The 23,180-nt window shown below is 44.2% G+C and overlaps 1 protein-coding gene across 2 annotated transcripts in view; it reads left to right on the forward strand.

The window, feature by feature from the left end:
- TRIM56 (tripartite motif containing 56) overlaps positions 1-18,055 on the forward strand; it is a 125,604-nt gene extending 107,549 nt beyond the window's left edge. For both annotated transcript variants that reach the window (XM_069646545.1, XM_069646546.1), the window contains one exon: positions 9,666-18,055. In XM_069646545.1, coding sequence (XP_069502646.1) covers positions 9,666-11,627 — 1,962 coding nt within the window. In that variant the 3' untranslated portion in view covers positions 11,628-18,055. The remainder of the gene's footprint in view (positions 1-9,665) is intronic.
- The last annotated feature ends 5,125 nt before the right edge of the window (positions 18,056-23,180 follow it).

Consider the following 23,180-nt stretch of genomic DNA (forward strand, 5'->3'; position numbering starts at 1 on the left):
TTGTGAACTCTTGTGCCAAAGCATTCTTGTGCCAAAGCATCCTTGCGCCGAGAGGTACAAAATGCAAAGTGCCTGCAGGTTCATGCCGCGCCAATTGCGATCTCTCATGCTAAAACATCCTTGCGCCGTGATGTCCCTGCCCGACCGGCTGCGTCTAACTGTGTGCACCGAAACAGAACCTGCGGCAAAACGGTCACGCCATAACAGCGTGCACCTAACAGGCCATGCTGTTATGTCCTGTCCCGTGCTCCAATCACCTTGTTTCATGGTCGGTCTCTTGGTGACTAGTGTGATACATCGCACAACCCCAACTAACCACATTTAAGCAGCACGGAAACGGGAACCAAATAACTGGCTGCAAGAATAACATAAGCCCAGGTACTTTCTGCATCCATAACGAAAATCAAAAGCTGGCACCCATGAATATACGCACAGTACTGCTTAGCTTCAAAGTGAGGAAGGGGCCGACCCTCTCAGGCAATGTTGCTCTAAGTGCTCTTGTAAGTTTGTCTCATTTATTAGGAATCATGGCTTGAGAGGGCTGGCCTTTTTTCCTCAATTTGAAGCTATGTAGGATCAATTCTGGTTTTTGCATGGATTGGAGACCTGGGTGATTTTTTACCTGGAAAGAGTGTGAGCCTTTTTTCCCCACTCTTTGTATTTTGGATGTGTTTTACTTTTGTGTTCTTTGGTTATGGCGTTTTAAACAACTCCAGTGGCATCATCTTTTTCTGTGTGACACACAGCACCTTCAGTGCAGTGGCACAGGAGTGTCTTTGCAGACTCCCCAAAGGTTTAAATGCCTTCCCTGAGAAGGACTACTGTCTCTCAGGGCATGTAAAGTTAAATTGACTTTACTAGTCTCTTTAAATGTACTGATCCAGCACACCCTATCTAACTATAGAGTGCTGGAGGGGTTGCTTAACTTCCCCTGAGTCAAAACACTCATGTAACAGTAAAATGTTACCTTTGGCACAAGCCTGTACTTTTGAATGGCTGGTGGCAGTGGTTTAGATCAACTACTGTGATTTTTCGCGACTGCTAACAACGGTAGCTCAAAATCAGGGGGAACCATGTTTTTCAATATGGTGCCCCAGACCTATCTGTAAAAACAGACTCCAGTCATCTTTTTTCGCTATTTCTTTTAGGAAAAGTCCTTCGTGTGTGTAACTCTGTGCGCCAAACCAGGTTTGGTCCCTTTGTTTGTGTCATTTGGCTCTCTTCTGTGCTGAAGCCCTCCTCTGGTGCCAGAGTGTCTGCGGTGGACAGGATGTGAGGGAGGTGCCGGAAACTCCCTCTGCTTAGTCTCCTAGGAGACCTGAATGCACTCTGATGTGATTGGCTGGCTGACTTTCCGGCAAGGACAGCCACCCTGCTGGGTGAGTGACAGCCAGGCTGAATGAATGGGGGGAAAACTGTTAAAAAGCAGGTCTCTGGGACTTGGAAAGTAGAGTCGACCACTGGAATGAAAGAACTGAAGAGGAGAGGAAGGAAGAGGACTGCTGCAACTCCTGGATGACCGGTGAAGCACTGCTGCAGGTCCGAATTGCCTGAAACTCTGACGACAGAGAAGCCCTTGAAGATTAACTTCTTCCCTTGAGTTTGGTGGGAACAACCAACTCGCAAGCTACCTGGACACTGTCCTATTCTGCTCGAATTTTCAGCAGAGTGCTGTTGAAAACCGGATAGCCAGATGGAAGGAAACCAGGGGGACTTTATTGCACTCACACCTTAAATCGACGTCTTGCTACAGCTTTTGGCCTCTTCCCTGGGCAGTGAAGGAACCTCCTGACGTCCTTCTTCTTGTCCCCACGACTGAAGCAAAGGAACAGCGAGATCTCGAACTGCCAGGAACAACTGCCTCAGCTACAGCTTTCTTTATTTAAAAAGGTACTGTGCAAATGTGGTCTGGGAACCTTTTCGGCCATCAAGAAAGTGCGTGAATCTTTCCTCAACTACGAAGGCTTGTCCTTCCCTAAACATTCGTCAATCTTTTCGTCTAGCCAAATTCTTTAAAAATCTGTGGCAAAGACTTAACCGTTACATACCAGAACTGTGCTATCCTATGCAAAAGACTCTGAACCATTGACTTTGGCCCAGGCCTGTTGAGAAGAATTGCTGGTTGTTTTTAATTGAAACCCTTTGCCCTGCCTATGAATGTATTTGGGCTGTCTATTCTTATAACCTTGTATTTTCCCTCCTTTTATAATTATCTGAAGTGCCATTTTGCTCCTACTTAATTTTTGAGCTAAACTTGTTCAGTTACTTACCGGTTGGATTTGTGTGGTGTATTAGTGTGTGATATTGAGCTGCTTATGCTAGTGTAATGTTTTATAAATGATTGAGCGAAAACATGTATATTCTTTTACTAAGAAACCTTGAGTAAGTGTTTACTTGAATCACTGTATTGGTTGGTCCTTTGTGTAACTTGTTCTACTGCTCACTTACACTCTTGAGATAGGTCTGGATGCTCAGCCATTGCTACCACTTTACTGTGTAGTACGGGCTTGTACCAAAGGTGGAATTGTGCTTACACTTGTAATCCTAATTACCTGTAATGGTCCCAAAGGGTACTGCAGGTGATTCTGCCTAACACGTGTCCAGCATGCCAGGCTGTAGCCACGAGACGGATTTTAGTTCCCTTTCAAGCCTATACCGATTTGAAACATGTAAGGACCCCCTTTCAATTGTGTCCTTTCGTGACAAAATCCCTTCAAACTTTGCACAAACATTCAAAGTTGAGTCTATAATATTTTTGCAAGCATTTGTGAGGGTTGTCAAACAGCGCCAAAGTTATAAACTCTCCAAAAATTGTGTATGCTCTTAGTGAAACTGCACCAAACTTTGAAAAAAACATTCAGTCTATAATTTTAATGCAAAATGTCATGCAGTTATTTTGAAAGCTGCCAAAGTTATAAGCCTTCCAAAATCTGCTCGTCACTGACCCTGTAATGCACACATATGTATGGATGTGCTCGAACATTTGTCAAGTTCGCCTACATAACAGCATTGTGCCAGAACATCCAAGATGTTCAGGAACATTGGAGAAGAAAAAACACCCGATTGTTGGTGTTTATGGACATATCCCATCTTCATCTCCCCTCATCTCCCTAGAGATTGTTTCATTTGTTTGACAAGTGTAAAGTGTTTTGAATATGTTTTTACCACAATGTTGGTTGACTACAAATGCAGTTTGCAAATTCAAAATGGCGTTGGTTTCAAAGGTTTTGACACACCTCATGTTTTTAATTGACCAATTAGTGCATGCATACAATGTCCACGAATGCTACGTGGCTCTCTGATTGGCTTAGAGGCATGAGCAGACACCAAATCAGGAAGTGAGTCTTCAGACCTGACAGAGATAACACTAATTTTTTGTACCCACATTTTGGGAATTTTTCAGAAAACTGGACAGATTAACACCAAATTTGCAAAAGCATTCTTTCGGGATAAGGCTGCTGCTCCTCACGCAAGTTTGGTGCAAATCCGTCCAGTGGTTTGGGATGTAGCCGTGAGCACATTTTTTTCCATTCATATCTATCCAAATTTCAAAAGTTTTGGGACCCCCCCTACAACTTTGGCCTCTCTTGACGAAACAGCACCCAACTTTGCAAACAAATTCTGTTGGGTGTATATGTTTTTGCAAAGTTTTGTGCTAATTCATCGAACCGCGTCAAAGTTATAAGTCGCACAATATATACATATATTTTGTAGTGCAGCGGTCGCCGCACTATAGTTGACTATCGAGATACATAGGAAAAACTAAAAATGAATTGCTAATGACTTTTGACTCACATGACAGATTTGGCTGACATTTAGCAAACAAGGGGTTTCTCATGGGCACCCAGACTTGACATTTTTGGAAAGATCAGTTAATGACTAAAAAGGTTATTAAGAAAGTAAAATATAATGCTGTTTCATCCTAGTCCCCATTCATTTTCCCATAGAGGAAACGTCCACATTTTTCTCCAGCGCACAGCCAAAACCATTGGATACAAATCGACCTGAAATGAAACAACTTGGGCACGAAGTGTTCAATTGATTTGTGGGGGGGGGGTCTTGGGTTATTTTGTCCAGTAGTTGTTGAAATATTGGACAAAGAAGGTGGTGCCTCTTTCTCCCAAATGTGTAGCTATATCTCAGATGGTGCTTTGCGCAGAGTCTTCTCAGAAATGAAAAAGCTGCAATTTTCTTTTTGGTCAATGCGTGAGATGTTCACAAACATTTTCCAAAATATTTGCCAACATTCATAGATGAAAAGTTGAAAAAATTCCTTTTGGGGAGGAAAATGGATGAAAGGGCATCAGGTCAGAGCTGGGGAGGGGGCGAGAGGACTCCATGTGCAAGGGGGTTTTGAGGGGGCTGGTGACCAAGTTCAGTGCTCAAATGTCTGCATATTCAGGGTGATTTTTGCATAGTCAGGGTTATTTTTCATTTTCAGGCTTATTATTTGCATATTCAGGGTTATGGTAGAGAGCAGGATCGTGAATGAAACTGCGTCACATGTATAATGACCGTGAATATTTTCGAAATATTCGGGGCTATTTGTAGTCCATTTGGTGCCCATTGCTAATATAACGACGGTATGGGAAAAGAGAGTTAAAAAAAAGTATGAATTCAAAAAATGTGGACTTTTACAGCTAAAGTGAGATGTGGGATAACCTATTGGGGCAACATTTCAAGGGGTGCAATATGGCCATGGTCAGTGAGCACGAAGGCCTTGCCGTGGACACCTAGAGGGTCAAAAAGAAACATATTGGAGGAACACATATAGTGGACACGTCCGAAGGCTGTGGCCACCGGCCATGGCTGATGGCTATGGCTAGTGTCCTGGTAGTGTTTTAAACTATACAGTGGGTACGGCTGAAGGCCATGCTCACTGATCATGGCCAAAGGGTATAACTAAACCATTGATATTCACTGAAAAACCTTAGTTCAGGTGCAATAAGGGTGCACAGATTTAACGCAACAAAACCCTTGAATTTCAACTGATGTGGGACGTCATGAAGAGCTTAACTCAGTGTGTCATTCGCATTAGTGATTTGTATTTATTGCTTTAATTTGGTTGTGTAGGCTTTGAAAACCACAAACGCAATAATGAAAAGAAATTCCACCAGTAATACATCAATAATGTTTTAAAAGTTGGAATTTTGTAATGACCTAGGAAATAAAAGAAATGATACAATATATAAATAATGCATTTAGTTCCCATGGGGCCAATGAATATAAAATTTGCTGGTGTCCGGTCATTTGGTCGAAAATAAATGGTCGAATGACCATTTGATTGAATCAAAATGGTCAAAAAAAAGGTTGAATTTATTTATTTATTTATTTATATATATTTTTTAGTTTTGGTTGCTTAAAAAATATTTTTAATAAAGAAAAAGGGGGTTTGGGGGAACCCCCATAAAATAAAAAAAAATTAAACATTTTAAAAAAACGACCTTTTTTCCGACCATTTTACTTCGATCAAATGGTCATTCGACCATTTGGTTTTCGACTAAATGACTGGTAACCAAATTTGCCTCTACTCCTTTTTTATTATTATTATTATTAGTGCATTTATTATTGAGTGCAGACATAGCTTGAGGAAGCTGTTGAGCGCTTTACAATCATTTGGGAAAGAACACAGTGAGGGAAGCAGAGCAACAAGGGAGCAAGGAGCTAACAGGAAGGGGAGGGCGGGCAGTTTGGTAGCAAGGGATCAATAAGCAACCAAGGGAGGAAACAGTGCACAATGCCTGCGCTGGGTCTATTAGCATAGACTAGCCAATGTATGTATGCAGTTCCCAACTTAGTAGGGAGAAGACACATTTGAGCAAACCAACTGGCAGATCTAAAGTATAAAGGTATAAAAAGATCAGTGCAAGGACACAGCCCAGCAAAGTTGGACTATCAACACAGGTGTGTCTCTTCACATTTGATCTGACCCTAACTGAGGGAAGTGCACATGAAGGATGGGTCTGGCAATTTAAATGCTTTTGGTCATAAACCTTGCCCCGGTTACAGAGCTCTCAGATAAATGGGGAGACTATTGGGGACAAACACCAACGTTTGGACTTTTGTGCTGTTATACCCCCTGCATAATAGTTTTAATATGTATAAGTTGAGGGTGGGGTAAAAATAAAGAGTACATAAGGGCAAACTTGCTTCAACTCTTTCGTTTTCCTAATCCATCCTGTAAAAAAATATTACCTGCTAATTACTCTTTACAGGAGGGATTTGTTAATGGATTCCTGTGGAATCCTCCTGGTCTTGAGCAGATGAGAATCGGAGGTGGTTTCATAGGATTCCATTTGTTGTGCGCATGCATGAAAATCTCATATGTTCGTAAAATGCTGTACTGTTCCAAGATGGAGGTGGAAAGTACACAGAGATGCAAACTCCACATTGCACACCTTCTACTCCTTGAAAGAGTATGAAAATGTGCTGGTGCCTAAAATGAATATGTGAAAGCATTGCACTTTGCTTGTATGCTTTCATTTTGCACTCTGCTCATTGTGAAATTACCCTGACTGAGTATTTCAATATTTCAAAGAAAAAATGAGTTCTGGTAATTTTATTAGGACCTTTATCTGGCCTCCGAGACATGTCAAACCTACACTGAGCTATTTCGAAATAGAAGTTAGAGTTGGTTCTTCATGCAGCTAATATTTTAACCTTTCAGAAACACGCAAAACCATGAGGGTGAGCATGCTAATTAGGTTTTACAATAGGACTGAGGTAGGGAAGACCTTGAGACATATTTTTTGTCAATTGTAAATGTTTGCACCAAGTCTGTGTACAGTTTTTCAGTAATTACGTAAATGATGTATGGAAACTGGGTCACAATCTGTATTTTAGTTATTGGTGACATATGTGGTAAGTCAGAAAAAGGAGTTGGACAAAAAGATGACATTTCAATTCAACATTTTTATTTAACAAAAAGGAAAACTATATTTCTCTGTAAAGCTGAAGGCTTTGCCCTACCTAACTGAATTCTAACGTGGGTGCTAGTCATCAAGGTGGTTGTCAACTAAAGAGTCCGTCCTCTGTCCAAAAACTCTGCTACTCTGACGCTTCCACTAACCAAAGATACTCAGTAAACAAAAGAAGGTCACCAGGAGAATGACTCCCTTCTCCTGGTTTAGCTGCTTCAGCTTTAGGGTTGTTTTCTGTCAATCTTTTGAAATAGCTTCTGATTCAACAAAAGGGTGAGATCAGGAGAATTACTTACTTCTTCTGGTCGAACTTGTATCAGTCGTAAAGGCTGTTTTCGGTTATTCTTTGGTGACAGCCTACAAGAGTCCTTGTAGTTCCTCCCAGGGATTTTCCTTGGCTTGAACAATTGTCCAACAGTTCTTGGCTTCTTTCACTTTTCTTAACAGCACTTTTGCTAAAGAGGCCTCTCTTGTAACTTCCTTTGTTCCCAAGGTCTCTCTTATGATTATGATGATGGAGATTTCTCCCAAACCATTCTTCACTTTTGAAATCTTCCTTTCAATTATTCTGATGAGGAAGCTTTCTCTTGATGCCCTTAGGATGTCTTTATCACTATCTTACTGTGATCAGGAAGATTACTCATGTTGTACTCTTCACTTGCAATGTTTTAAACAATGTTACTGTGACAAGGGAGATTACTCCAGACGTACTCTTCAATATTGTCCAAACCCATACCGAGTCTCTGGTGACTCCCTTTACCTTCTTTCTTGTGTGAGCATGTCACTGGCTCGTCCCATGGTGTTGGTCTCCGTCTTCTCACTGAATGCCCTCAGTGTCTCTCTCCTCTCTCTACTGTACGGCATTGGCTGTGCAGATTACTAGGCTTTTCAGTGTCAGCGTAGTTGAAGGACCGCACAGTCCACCTCCCAAGGTCTGCCACCATTAGCCCGGTTCCAGCTTCTGCCTAAGTCGGTTCTCCGCTCCATGATAGGGAGTTCCTCTGAGCCTTCAATGACATCGTCACGACTGAGGACCCGCTTTTGGGCTTGCTTACTCGTTGCCAGGCTTGAACCTACCGGGCTTGACAGGCTTCACGCCAGATTCTCTTTTCAGCAAGTCCCTTGTTGCTGTTTACGGTCTGTAGCTGGGACCTCCCCAGCAGAGTGCCAGAGTCTCTCTTTTGTATTGACGAGGACATTCTTCATGCTTTCTTGGGTTCACTGTTTCTCGGTACTGTCAATACTTAGAAAAGGAGTAGACAAGGATATGGGAGCCCCTCTACTGAGAACGATGATCAAATACCCTGTTCTATGGAATTTCTTCCACTCAGGCTGGTCTACAACTGCATTTAAGCTCACTGAACCCTTCACAGAGGGGAAATACCCATTTGCATATCAGTCTGGTCCCACCCACAAAGGCAGTCCAGCACCAAAATGCTAGACAATTCTCATGTGAAAAAGAGTACCGCCAGCAAACCCAGACACGTGTTTTGGCCTTGTTGGGCCTCCTCAGCGAGATTGAGCTGAACCTCTGGAAGGCACATTGAGCAAGGGGGCCTATGTCTGAATTACCCTGGATTACTTAGGGTGAAACCCCAAGTTTTACAATTTAGGCAAGGGTGTGGGAGCTCCTCTACTGAGAACGAACATGGGCCAAATACCCTGTTCAATGGAATTTCTTCCACTCAGGAGGGTCTACAACCACGTGTCAGCTCACTGCACCCTTCACATAGGAGAAAACCCACGTTTTACAAGTGGATGGGACCAGACTGATATGCAAATATATAGTTCAACTCTGTGAAAAGTACAGTGAGCTAAAACGTGATTGTAGACCCTCCCGAGAGGGCACTTTCCCAGAAAACAGGTTATTTGGCTGTGTTTGTTCTCATTAGAGGAGCTCCCAGACCTTTTTGTGCATTTACAGAAAAGGAGTAGTTTGCATCACTCCTTCAGTCTCCTCTTCCCAGCACCTTTGAGAGATGACTCATGATCACTTTGTGTATTCCTCCTTGTGTTGGTATTGCCATGTTTTGTATAAGGAAAGAAGGCAGCATTACACTAATGGTAGTCTTCGGAGGTTGGTTCTTGGAAGCCCTTGAGGATTGCATGATCTCAAAGGTAAGAGGGTTAGGTAGTACTATCTATCACAGAATGGGAGTCTTTGTCTCCATGAGAGGAGTCTCTCCCTGTGAGGACACACATTCCCCCACCCCTAGGGGGATAGTTGCATAGCGGGCTCAACTCCCTAGCCTCACAGGGAAGTGCTCCCCTCTGGTGAGAAGTGACGAGATCCTGTGAATCGCCACACCTATTAGGTGTCAGCTGCATCACTATGTGGTGCTTCCTAAGCAAGCAGAGGGGTACAGTACAATCGATCATTCATAAGCTTAGAAGAATATACAGATATACAGATCATGAAGGGTGGGGGTATGTCATTACATATGACAGCTGTGATCGATTGGATTATATAACAACACTAAAGTGGGTTTGGTTTTCAATATGCTTCATGCTATCATTCATGTTATTACTAGTTGTGTGCTACCAGAGGATAATATCCAATGAACTGTCCAACATTATTGATTTTATGTATATAAGGTTTTTCATTAACCATATTATACTAAATAAAGAAAACACGGGCGTGCAGTGGTGAATGGCCAGTCTTGGTCTGCCTGGTGGTCTTTAGAGATACTTTTAGGGATGTATAATGATAGGTAATAATTTCTATTCTCCTCTCCTTCCTTTCAGATGACCTCAAAAACTTCTTCCTTGTCCGATGCTCTCACCAATGACTTCCTCACGTGTAAGATCTGCTTGGAGAAGTTCAAGATGCCGAAAATATTGCCCTGCCTCCATACCTACTGTGAGCAGTGTTTACAGGAAATAATTGAGAACGAGCGGCTACGATGTCCCGAGTGTCGAGAGGAAACTCAGGTGTCGCAGGGCACAGGAAGTCTCAAGACAAACTTTTTCATCAACAGCCTGTTAGATCTGGTCCATTCCAGCACAGAGAGCGACTTGGCCTGCATACTGTGCCCCCTCATCAAGAAGGACAGCAACGAGAAGGCCACGTCCCGATGTCTGGACTGCTCAGATAATATGTGCCACACTTGTGCCAGTGGGCACAGGTACTCGAGGCTGACCCACGACCATCAGATTGTTGATATCCAAGACTATCTGTCTGGCATGTATGATGCAGAGATCAGGGCACGGCATGCAGTGAAATGCCAAAAGCACGGGGGTGAGAACCTGCGCTTCTTGTGTAAAAACTGCGACAGCCTAATTTGCAGGGAATGTAGACTGGACCAGCACCTCAATCATGATTGTCTCTCCCTCTCAGAAGCCACTGAATCCCGCAAGCCTGTGATTGAGGGGCTTTTGAAAGGGATGGAAGGCAACCTGCAGCTCATTTCAAGTGAGAAAACTGCCGTAGAAGAGAATTTTCAGAAGGTGAAATCCCAAGATGCCTGCATTAGGTGCATCGTCGAAGAGACTGTTTCGAGGGTGATCACCCATCTGCGTGGCCACCAGCAGGACATTCTCAAGAGGCTTGACCTCTTTGTGAAGGAGGAGGAGAAGGCTGTGGACCTCCTGAGATCAGACTTGGATCTGGAGGAGCTGGTAGCTAGAAGTACCATGACGTTCGCTGAGAAGGTTCTGAGTTTTGGGAATGAGATTGAGATTCTCTCTTTGGAGGGGATAATCACGGAACGGCTCCAACAGCTACAGAAGTTCAGCTGGAGAGCGGTGCAGGAAGCATCCGCAAAGCTGGTCATCTCAGGGGACCTGAACGCCACCACTAACTTGTTTCAGCTTTCACTCAGCAACAGTCAGAAACAGGCTCTTGAAGACGACGTGGTTACTCCCAAGCAAGCTGCACGTCATAAAGATTGGAGTGATTCCATAAGCATTTCACCGACACCCAGTTGCCTTGTGCCAAAGCCAAGGTTCTTCTCCAGCTTTAGAGTTAAGGATTTAAGTGATGCAAGGAGGCCCCGGATTACCGGAATCTGTTTCTACGGCCCAAAGGAAATTCTTGTGGCAGATGAAGAAAATCGAAATCTGAAAAGGTTTTCACTGCAAGGGGAAATTAAGGGTAAAATCCAAGTGTCAAATAACAAGGCTCCTTGTGGAATATCTTGCTTGGGGAAAAATATAGTCTTTTCTGCCGGATCTCAGCTCTTCCTTGTTGAGGGAGAGGGGGACATGATCTGGCAGAAAGCCTTACCTCATACACAGGCTACCCATGCCATCACTGCAGTGGGCACCAAGACCGTGGCTGTCAGCACTTCAGGATACGTGGACCTTTACAATCTAGAGGGGGAGCATGTCAACCGGATTTCTCTACAAGAGCAGCATGAACGGAAACTTGTCTTTCTCACATACAACCAAAAGGGAGAATTTGTTGCTTCCGACTGGTATAAAAAAAACGTTGTGGTGTTCAAGGAAAGTGGGGTGATCCTCTGTACATGTGAAGATAAGGGTTTAGAGGGACGCCTGCCTGGGGCGGTCTCTGTGGATGAAAATGGAAACATCTTCATCACCATCCATGAGCTGAATAAAGTCATCATGTGCTCTCAAGATGGCAAATTTCAAGGAGATTTCCTCAATGCCAAAAATTCAATCGAAAAACCCCGGGTCACTGCTATTCATGAGAACCTGTTTGCTGTGGCTTTGAATAGTGGCACCATACACATCTTCAAATTCTAACTTCAGCAGCTGTCTTGCATGAGATTAATTGTGTGTATAAATACAGAAATATAAAATACCCCCCTATCTACCGCTATGTGTGTCACAATCATGAACCACATTGGATTTATTTCCGATTGAACCCTTAATTTAGTAATATTTCTCACTTCAACATATTTCGTGAAATGATATATCGTATGATGTTATGTAGATGATGTCCATTGGGATAATAGCTGAGCACAATGATCGCTAACTATCAAAAATTCTTAAATAAAATATTATACACTAATCTAGATTTATAGCTAATATGAAAAAACAAAATAATCAAGAACATGAATCGCTGGTATATTAAGTATTAGTACCCAGCGTGGGTCCATCAGAATGTAACAAACAATCTGCATGGCCCTCACCAGGGCTTTAACCGACCGGGAGTCCCTCGGCCGTGATTCCTTTCCTTTGTTCCCGGCGGTGGGCGTGTCAGCCCCTCAGCCAATGAGGAGGCTCGAAACGGGGCAATCCCCGCTCTGAGCCTCCACACGGCTGAAGGCTGCCATCCTCCCCTGCTGGGGATTAAGGTAAGTGTTTTGTCCCTCTCCCCTCCCCACCCTCCAAACAATCCTCTCCCTGGCCTCCCAACCCCACTTACCTTGTTTTTTCTCCCTTTCCGGGAGCAAGCGCGCTGGGTACACTTCTGTCCCCAGTGCGTCCGCTCCCAATGGCCACCATGGAAAGGGAAAACGGACTCCGTTTTCCCTTACCAGAGGCCATTTTATGTGACTTTTTTTTCTGTTCCGAAACTCTGCAACGTTTCGGAACACAAAAACAATACTATTAGTATTTGTATTTATTTGTATTTTTATTTATTGATTTATTAAGCGCCTTATTAGTACCCAGGTCTTGCGGGCTGGGGTACTAATAGCAATAAGCCCCTCGCCGCGGGTGCATTAACGAGTCAGGTAATGCCCCCGTAGCTCAGGCTTATTGCTTAAATATTCACTAAAGCAATGCTATGGAACCATTAACTGGGAAGAATTCACACTCACGGTTTCTCCTACCCCATCTTTTCTCCCTCATTCTAATTTACCCTCCTCTACAGTCAAAACCACCCCACTCCTTTGCCTTTCCATTTATAAACATGAAGGACACAACACCCATTGTCCAGCCCTACTTTGTTGCATTTTTGATGTGGTAGGAGTAGGGAGTGGATTGTAATTTACTGGCGGTGTTGATATCTCCGGCAATAATTTACGATCCGTGCGATGCTGGTGGATATAGCACACGGAGATGGGAGTTGGAGCGTAAAGTCTGCTTATGGTGGTGCGGGAATCACCATCCAGTCTGCCTCTCGTTTGCAACTGCAAAAACAGCTGGAATCCATACCTGGTAGAAGCTCACGTCCAAATAATGATTGTATTTTTGAATGGTCGCAAAGAGGCATAGAAACCGGGGACCACCTAGATGTCTATGCCTGCCAATCAAATAGCATGGAGAAGACCAGACATGCATGTGTTAGCGGTGACAGACTTCTCTGTGCCCATTATGTTCAGTATCATGTCTCCTTTCCGGTTCCCCCACCGTTCTACCTACTCCACTTGTCTTCACTCTGTAATCATCTAAGCTGCTCCAAATCATAGCTTTAAGGCACTAGGTAGGAGAGAGTCACAGATCTGGCTACAATTGCCAGAAAGTGCACCAAACATTACAAATGGGTCAAGGTACTTCTGATAGTAAAAAAAAAGGGTTTTTGTACTGTGTTTTAAAAAGATAAGCAGTTTTGGAGTTCAAGAATTGTATGACATTTTATCGTGAATACGTACCAAACTTTAAGAAGGGATAGCGATTTGCCCTGTACAACACTTCTCACTAATACCTTAATAGCACATAGACTGGGGCTTTCCATTAACATTAATGTTCATATAACACCCAGTTATTTCATAAATTTCACCCTAACACGCCCGAGTACACAGGTACAGAGGAATATTACCTCGCTTTTGTAAGCACGTATTGCAGAAAGGAAAATAGTAACTATAAAAATGTATTTTAAATAGACAAGGCTCACAAGTTATTTCAAAATAAAATTGATTAAAAAATGTTAGTATATAGTTTGGTATTTAATATACTGTCATCGTTAAATGCATTAGTTTGAATAAGAGATTGAATAAGGGCCTGGATTCGCCCTCTAACACTTGGTACTATCATCATAATAGCCTTCAGACTGTGGCCGACCATCCATTAGAAATAGAAAATAAAATGCTGTAATAAGCCCCAAAAAGAGCAGCGCTCGCATCCATAAGATATTCTTTAATGTATATATAATATTTAGCTCTTTCACAATCTTAGCGTAATGTGCCTAAGAAAATAGGCACTGAGGCTTGCCAATTTACTTTGCAGCAGGTAATACAGAATCTAATTAGTAATCACTGACTTCGGATCTTAAAACAGTAAAGATGCATAATTTATCTTGAAATTAAATGGGCTACTAATGATTAACATTCAGTGATAATAATCAAAGCACGATAACGTGCACCATGTATACTGTGCTCGTTTTCAAGGCAAACCGAGTATAGTACAACATGGCCGACATGTTGTCCCTCACTAAAACAGAGACAAAAGACTGCATCAAAGGTCTGTTACCATAGTAACACGGAGCTAACCAATATATACAGAGAGGACGACTACATGGTGCCCCCTCGAGATTTTTGCGGTACGCGATCAGACGCGGAGACTTAGTCAAGGTAAGAGACCGTCTAATAATTCAAGGCTCATATATGAGCTAGGCAAAAAGGCACCCGGCTCGGGTACGCGTGCAGTTACCTTTGGGCGGAGCCCGCACCGCGATAAGACATATTATTGGAGATCTATTGTATTGTCTGCTATTCAAAGCGTAATATTAGTGTCACTAACATTAATAGTTCATCTGTTTATAGAAGAATATCCGAAAGATTATTTTAAACTCCACAGTCTGATAGGAGAATGTGATGGAAGCACGCATATATCTTCTTGGAATACAAATGGGCCACAGAAATGACATTCAAAATTTTCCTATCTGTAGGGATCTAACCTAACTCAATATGGAACAAACTTGCCAAAACTATACAGGGGCATTAGTGGACTTCGAAGGTAAAATGTTGAACACTAATTCATAGTTTTAATAGATGCATACTAATTAGCACAAACCTAATTAACTGTTTGCATTTACTTGTGTATCCCTTACTTATCCATCCCCTTTCCCCCACCCTCTTTGTGTCTGGCTTTTTATTTCTATTTTCATCTTTTACTCTTACCATTATTTATTTTCTTGGTATAATTGTTTTTTTGTTCTTTGATCTTCGAAATGGATTGCACTTGAAATGTACATATGTGAACCATTGTATATTTTGTTTTTTTCATGTATATCTATCGTTACTATCAATATATGGTGCTATGATAGGATAATAGCCCTGATTTGAAAAAGGTCTTATGGTAGACCGAAACACGTGTCATCATAAAAGGACACTTTGTATAACAATAAATATATTTCAATTTTGAATATTGGGCGCAGTCTGCTTCCGGGTTACCCAACCTTACCTTCATTTGAAGACAATGCACATTATCTGCGGTGCTTCCTGCTGGTCACAAAACCTGTATTGCAGTAATGGTCATTCCACTCGACTTCCACCTTGACAAGCCAATTCTCATTTCAGGGTTCTGCAACCTGAATTTGTTCTGATGTTATGGACAATGGCTCCTATGATCCCTCATCATTGATCATTCAGGGTAGTGCTGATGGGAGTCCAATACATCTGGATTGCCTAAGATTGCAGACACAGAAACGTGTGGTGAAACTGGTTTTAGCATGCTATGGATTGATCAGCATTCACAGCAGGGGCCAATGTAGAAAGTGGCTTTGTATCTTGCCACTGCCATGTGGAGGATGTGTGTATGGATGCCTTATCTCAGTGGAAGACCCCATAGTTTTCTGAAGAAGAAGGGGCAAAGGACTCATTAATCCTTCAACGCGCATTGAGTCTATGGTAATGGGAAAGGCACTCTATAAATGTCCACAATACAATACAATACAAAGCAAATACGAAATGAGTGCCATTTGAAACTGCACTACAAGATACAAATTCGTAGAAACTCTGAACGATGGTACCTGCTTATTACAAATATGGTGTGGATATAACCTCATATTAATAGACACTATTCCTTGGTCCCATCTTCAGCCCTGTCTAGCCAAAGGTACACAAAAGCTCATAGAAAACCTGTGAAGTTCCTCCAACGGCAGGGGTGAGAGCACTTGTGGGACCAAAGGGTGGCACTGAACAGCAGGAGAGACATAGTAAAGTCTGAAGATGGATTGCAGAAGGAAGCCGGAGGCCAGTACGCAATTTGGTGTAAGTTACTCGAGGTGTTCTATTCACAGTGGTACCCAGTCTTACTAAACAGTGTTCTGCACTTCCTTGCTTGGGTCACGGTCTCATTGTATTGTATTGAGCTTTTGGCCCTTTATAACGTGCATATGGTAATGGATGGGATTACACCAGAATAATTCCGAGTTCAAATAACCAGAACATTTCAAGAATATGGCACGTTCTGTTTTATTAACAAGTATCTAAAACAGGGAGGTTACAGCGAACGTCAGTGGACGCACGCTCAGTCTCTCAATGATCTCCACACAAAATATGGTCTTTATATGCAATAATGCTTCAGAGTGACATCATACTACGTGGCAGTAGTAACAAACCTATCAAGGGTCGGGACTGGTTAAGGGAAACATCTAAGTATACATTTCCATAGGAGCTAGGATTGTTAATGGCTGCCCGTTATCAGGTGGATAATTTATGTCCACCTGATAACATCCCCTAGACACTGGAGGATGGAGGCCCCACCAAACCGATCTGCAGAGAAGCGTCTCTACAGAAATAAGCCACGGTGAGTTGCAGCCTGCTCATCCTGTGATTACATCACCTGCCCTACGCGAGCAGCAAGGCTTGTGGTTGCCCATTATTTCGCTAGCATCATTAGCGCTATTATCCCAGCTACATAATGCTTGATTGTAATCCTCAAGAACTGTGCCCGTGATGTGTTTTTGCGCTTTTTCCCTTGGCCTGTGGTTTTCTCTATCCACTTTGACTATGGCCAAAGATGGCCATCATGGAGCTCTGCAGCCTCTGTAAATCTCGGGCTGGCTGATCTTGTCTTGATTGGCTGAGGCTTGCCTTAAACCAGCCAATTGCAGCCAAAGGCCCACGTCCTAAGGCCCTGACTGTTGCGTCTCTAAATCCTCCTGGACACTGGAAGAAGGAGGCCCCACCACAATGGTCTGCAGAGAAGCCCCTCTACAGAAAGAAGCCACGATGAACTGCAGCCTGCTCATCCTGTAATTTACATCACCTGTCCTATGCGAGCAGCAATGCTTGTGGTTGCACACTATTTTACCAGCATAATTAGTGCTATTATCCCAGCTACATAGCGCTTGATTGTAATCCTCCAGAACTGTGCCTGTGCTGTGTTTTTGCACTTTTTCCCATGGACTGTGGTATTCCCTATCCACTTTCACCTTGGCCAAAGATGGCCACCATGGAGCTCTTCAGTCTCTGTATACCTTGGGCTGACTTGATGTTGTCCTGATTGGCTGAGGCATGCCTTAAACTAGCCAATTGCAAGCCAGCAGCCGAAAGCTGGCCACCAGCCAAAGGCCCACTTCCCAAGGCCCTGTCTTTGCCTGTCTGGACGTTTTGGGCCCCCCTACACTTCTCCAACCATCAATATGTATCGTGAGGGTACCTCAGCCAAGAGGCATTGGGCTATGGGAACCCCCCTCAGCTGTCACAGAAGTGTGGACTGTTGATCTATTGCTGCAACACCCTCCTGACACTGTGCCTGTGCCACTCATGACAATTGCTCATATCTATCTCAGAAGGAACCTCTTTCATCCAAGCACCAGGCCATAACACTTTTCTTCCTTCCTGGCCTTACACATCACTGCCTACACCCCTGTACTATTGTGCTGCTTTACCTGTTCACCAAAAAATCTAATTTAGCTGTGTTCAACTTCCTGCATTGTTTTTGCTGCTGTTTCTAAAAATATCGAATTTAGCTGTGTTCACATCCTGCATTGTTTTGCTGCTGTTTCTAAAAAAATCAAATTTAGCTGTGTTGGTATCCTGCATTGGTATTGCTGCTGTTTCTAAAAATTCGATTTTAGCTGTGTTCATATCCTGTATTGATTTTGCAGCTGTTTAAAAAAAATCGAATTTAGATGTGTTCATATCCTGCATTGGTAATGCTGCTGTTTCTAAAAATTCGAATTTAGCTGTGTTCACATCCTGCATTGTCTTTGCTGCTGTTTCTAAAATTTGAATTTAGCTGTGTTCACATCCTGCATTGGTTTTGCTGCTTGTTTAAAACAACAAATTTAGCTGTGTTTTGCTACTTGTTTAAAAAATAAATCGAATTGAGCTGTGTTCAGTTCATGGATGCTTTTTTCTGCTGTTTCTAAAAATCGTGTTTAGGTGTGTGCACGTCCTGAATTGCATGGGAATGTGCTGACTGGTTATCCCCTCTGCTCTCTGTTCTGGTCTGTTATCTGTTCCCTCACCCTCTTCATTTCCCATTGTTTCCTCCTATCCTGTTTGTGTCTCGCTGTTGCTCTGCCTGGTTAAGTGTACCATACTTGGTGCCCCTCACTATGGTACTTTCTATCTCCCCCATCTTCTCCATCTCCTATCCTTCACCTCTCACTATGTCTGGCAGGAAGAAACTCAAGAAGGACATACTGACCTCCAACATAGACCTCCTTTCACTGACACCTATGTCAGTGCTTCCGCCAGAGAGACTCTCACCGACATCCTCTTTGTCGTTCCCACTCCTGACCTATGGACTCTCCATATGACCATTCTACTCTCTCCTTACTCTTCCTCACACATAAATGGTTGCACCCGCTGGAAGGCCCTCATCTGCCTCCTCCTAACTCTATCTCTCAGGCACTCTTGCTGCTTGCGGGGGCCTCTGTTCCCTACAGCCCCCCACGTGAGTCCTTCAAGTCCTTCAAAGTGGCAATCTGATCCATGTTGCCACACTAAACCTTGGCTCTGCTGTCAAGCACTCCTCTGACATCTGCTCTCCTTGAACTCCTGGACCTTGATGTTCTTGCTCTTACTGAGACATGGTTTAAGGACAGCTCAGTCACAAGTTTTAACGCAATCCCTCCCTGAAGGATTCATGATCCTCTCCATGCCCACGCCCAACAGGGTAGGAGGTGGAGTAGTCTTGATCTTTCCCGAATGGATCCCTGTTTCCATTATTCCCACTCAGTTCTACTCCTCCTTTGAATGCCTGGTCTCCAGGCTCTCTCTCTCGCCTGTCGCCTCTCTTACTCTGGCCATTTTCTATCAGCCACTGGGCCATTCCTCTCTCTTCCTCTCAGAATGTGCTAACCGAGCCTCTTTTCTCCTCTCCTCGTATTTCCAACTCCTCCTGCTGGGAGATCTAAACATCCATCTTGACTCTCCTGACTCTTCAGGACCGTTCTGCCACCAGAGTGACTCCCTCTCTCTTTCCATTATACCCTCTGGTCCTACGCACACTGCTGGCCAGACCTTGGATGCTCTCGTCTCCACAGACATCCCACTCTCTATTCCTCTCACTACCTCACTCACATGAACTGATCATTCTCTTCTCTCTTCTCACTTGAAGCTCTCTTCTCCTTTAGTAATACCACACCCTACACCACCTCCTGGCTTCAAGGTCATCCGACCCATGAAAAAAGTGTCAGTGGATGCCTTTGCCTCCACCAAGTATCCTCCTTCCACTCCTGTGGCTTACTCCCACCCTGACATAACCCTCTCTAATTTTAACTGTTCCATCTCCAATACTCTTGACATTCTTGCCCCTGTCATGAGGGTAACGACTGAATCCTGCCAAAATGTGCCACTCTTGGTGCGACTTCTGATCTGTCTGCCCATAAATGCAAGTGCAGAGCAGCAGAACGGAAATGGAGATCTTCAGATGCACCCTCTGACAAACTGGCCTGCTGCTTTCTTCAAAGGCAATATAGACTCTGTATCTGCTCCAAGAAAAGAGTCCACATTCAAGCCTGTATCTCTGTGGCATCTAAAACACGGCCAAACTTTTCAAAGCCTGCAAGGAGGTGGCCAACCCTACTGCAGCCGCATCCTCTACTGCAACCGGCCCTTTGCTCAGCCATGGACGCACATTTCATCACCAAAACACAAGACATCCTGTCCTCTCTCTCTTCTGCTCCCCCTCCTGCACCAACATCTCTTGGGCCGCCCTCGGCCGGCCCAACCCATTCCCATCTTGTCTCCTCCCTATCCCCTGACATATCTGATGAGATCTCTAGACAAGTCTGGTCTAAGCCTCCTCCAAACAGGTGGACCCCAGCACCTCAGAAACCATCAAGGACAAAATTGACACTCTTGCTCGAGCCTTGGCCGACCTCTGCAACCTCTCTTTTGCCACTGGAGTTTTTCCCTCTCCTCTAAAGCACTCTCTTGAGGACCCTGTGCTCACACAACCATCTGCTGAACCGTCTATTCCAGCAAACTATCACCCAATCTCCATCACCCCTTTCCTGGGAAAACATTTGGAGAAGCTGGCTATCACTGAACTTACTTTCCACACTGAATCTGTTGGTTGTCTCCATGACCATCAGTCTGACCTTAGTGCATCCAGGGGCACGGAAACTGCTCTTCTGAGCACCTGTGAAGACCTGCTCTCAAATCTTGACTCTAACTCTCCCTCTGTCCTCATTCATCTTGACCACTCTTCTGCTTGCGATACGGTAAACAACAAAACCCTGATCACCCATCTCCGGAATACCCTGGGCATCACAGATCAGGACCAGGCGTGGCTCACCTCCTTTTTCTCTGACCGGCCCTCCCAGGTGGAACTTAGGTCCTTTCGCTCCTCTATCACTCTCTCTACTTGTGGTGTCCCCAGGGATCTAACCTACCCCCCTGGTTTTTCAATAGCTACATGGTCCCTTTGGCCCACAGGACCGCTACCTTTACCCCTAGCTTTCAGTGTTATGTGGAAGATACGCAGCTCTCTTTCTAGATACCCTCTGCCTCCTCCTCGCTCATCCCTGACTGTTTATTTATTTATTTATTTTATTTGTATAGCTCCCAGACCTGGAGGTATTACGGCGCAAGAGAATGGTACAGCATGGGTTGCACATAGTTATAAACATAATAATTACATTCTTCTGGCAGGTTCATGTAGGATATACAGCTAATTACGGGTCTGGTAAGGGTTACACATATTTGTTAAACAGGGATGTCTTTACTTTCTTGAGGAAGAGAGAGTAAGCAGGTTCATCTATCTTGGATATGCTGTTGAAGGGTGTTCCAGAGAGCAGAAGCGATGGTGGTAAAACAGCAGCCCCCCAGCTCTCTTTCTGGCAAATGTGGCTGTGACCAAGGCCAAGGTAGATGTGGAGCAGAGGTTGTGAGTATTGTGTTTCTTGGTGATGTGATTCATGAGGTGGGGGCAGTTTTGTGTAGGCAGCGATGCGTGATAGTAATGAGTTTTAATTCAATACATGCTTTGATGGGGAGCCAGTGTGCCACCTGTCAGATTTGTGAGATGTGATCAGAGCGTTTCAGGCCCCAAACTGCTCTGAGTGTATTGTCGTGTAACAATTGGAGTTTATTGATGTTTTTTGTTGAAGTTCCTGCTACGATGGCGGTACCATAATCTAATATGATGGCCCTAGCTAGGGTGTGGAAGTAGTGCAGGTTAAGGAATTTTCTGGAGAGGTTGATAGGTTTGGTGGAATAGGCCAAGGAGGAGTCAATTGCTTTGACACTGTCTGTCCGCTATTCAGCCTTGGTGTGCTGCTAATGATCTCTGCCTGATTTCCAGTAAGAAAAGAGATTGTACTCATTGGGACCCCTGCTGCTGCTTTCCCACTTGCAGATTGGCCGGCCTGCCTTGGCTCTGCACCCTCACCTACCCATGAGGCAAAAAATGAAAGGGTCATCTTCAACTCCACTCTATACTTCTCTTCTTACATCTGAAGACATCTCCAAAAAGTCCCACTACCAACTGCACCAACTCCTCAGAGGTATTCTACCTTCTCTTACTTTCCCCTAGAGGCTCACCACCTCGCAAGCCCTGGTTCTCTCGAGGCTGGACTATTTCAACAGTCTCTTTCTCAATCTTCCTGCCTCTATTCTTTGACCTCTACAACTCATCCAGAACAGGACAGTGAGACTTATCCTTGGCCTCAAGCGCAGGGACCGCATCTCTCCGGCACTGAAATCCCTCCACTGCCTCCTCGTGGCTGGCAGGATGAAGTTCAAAACCCTCTGCATAATCCACAAGGCTTTCTGGGGCTGGAGCCTGCACTATCTACAAAGCTCTCTTCCAAAATACTCTCCCTCTAGAGTCCTCTGCTCGTCCTCCTCCAACTCTCTGTGGATGAGCCACTTTCACAAACAGAGATTGGGGGGTACATCTCTATCCTCTGCAGGTGCCTCCTTCTGGAACAGCCTCCCTGCATCTCTCCATCTTGAGCCTGATTCCTTTAAGTTCCGGAAACTCCTAAAGAGCTTCCTCTTCTCTTCCTCCTTCTCTCTCTCTTTTTCCCCTGCTAACCTCTGTTCTTTTTCTCTCCAACCTACTTCTCCTCCCTAACTCTGTTCAGTTTTGGCTGACTGGGCGCCTGGTTCACCTCGAGCCTTACAGGTCCCAGGATCCCCCGCCAGTCTTTTTCACTTGCCTCCGGGCCACTGCACTATGTTCAGCATTACTGCACTTTCTGCTTACGCTCCATGAGCAGGGCAACCTCTCTGCACTTAACCCACGGCCCTGCTGGACTGGACTTGTTTCCCCCCCACCCCACCCCACATGTATGACCTAAATGTACTAGGACTAGTTAGTTTGTCTGTCCTGCCCCCCCCCCCCCATTTGTGACCCCCCTCCCTGGCTGGGTAACCGCTGTAACACTACATGCACTTGCACTAGGAGAAATGCTGTCATGTTTTTTTTCTGTTAGATCATTCGGAAACTTCAAGGCCTAAGAATGATTACTGTATTCCCTTGTTCCCTTCCCACCTTGAAGTGTTTTAAAGCACTCCACCTGTGCATAAGCGCTGTATAAATAAACAATAAATGAATAATAAACAAAATGCCTACCTCTCAAAAGATGTAATTTCAGAAACATTAGATATATAGTTTCTCATTGGTCGTCAAACTATAAGGTTCTTCGTTATACAGACTAATACAATTGGTGGGCATGCTTGTGCCATGTCTGGAACATTCGGTTCATTTAGCAGCACGTAAGCCCAGACCCAGGTGCAGGGAGATAGGACATGAAGCTACCTCACCACCCAATTAGCCTTGCATCTCTCATCACCCATGCCTTCTGCCATCATGAAATTGTCTTTGTACTTGGCCTTGCAGACTATCCTTGTCGCTGAGAATGCACAGGAGTGAGGACACTCGCTATCGTGTCTGGAACTCCAAGTTCAAAATATATTTCCATCCTTGGCTCACGTGACAGGAGGCCACGATCTGGTCCATTTGGCAGCTTTTCAATGCTCTACATGAATTAAAGCCTGGCAT

The sequence above is a fragment of the Ambystoma mexicanum genome, chromosome 1p (genome assembly GCF_040938575.1).
Source record: "Ambystoma mexicanum isolate Mex_15411 chromosome 1p, UKY_AmexF1_1, whole genome shotgun sequence".
NCBI lineage: Eukaryota > Metazoa > Chordata > Amphibia > Caudata > Ambystomatidae > Ambystoma > Ambystoma mexicanum.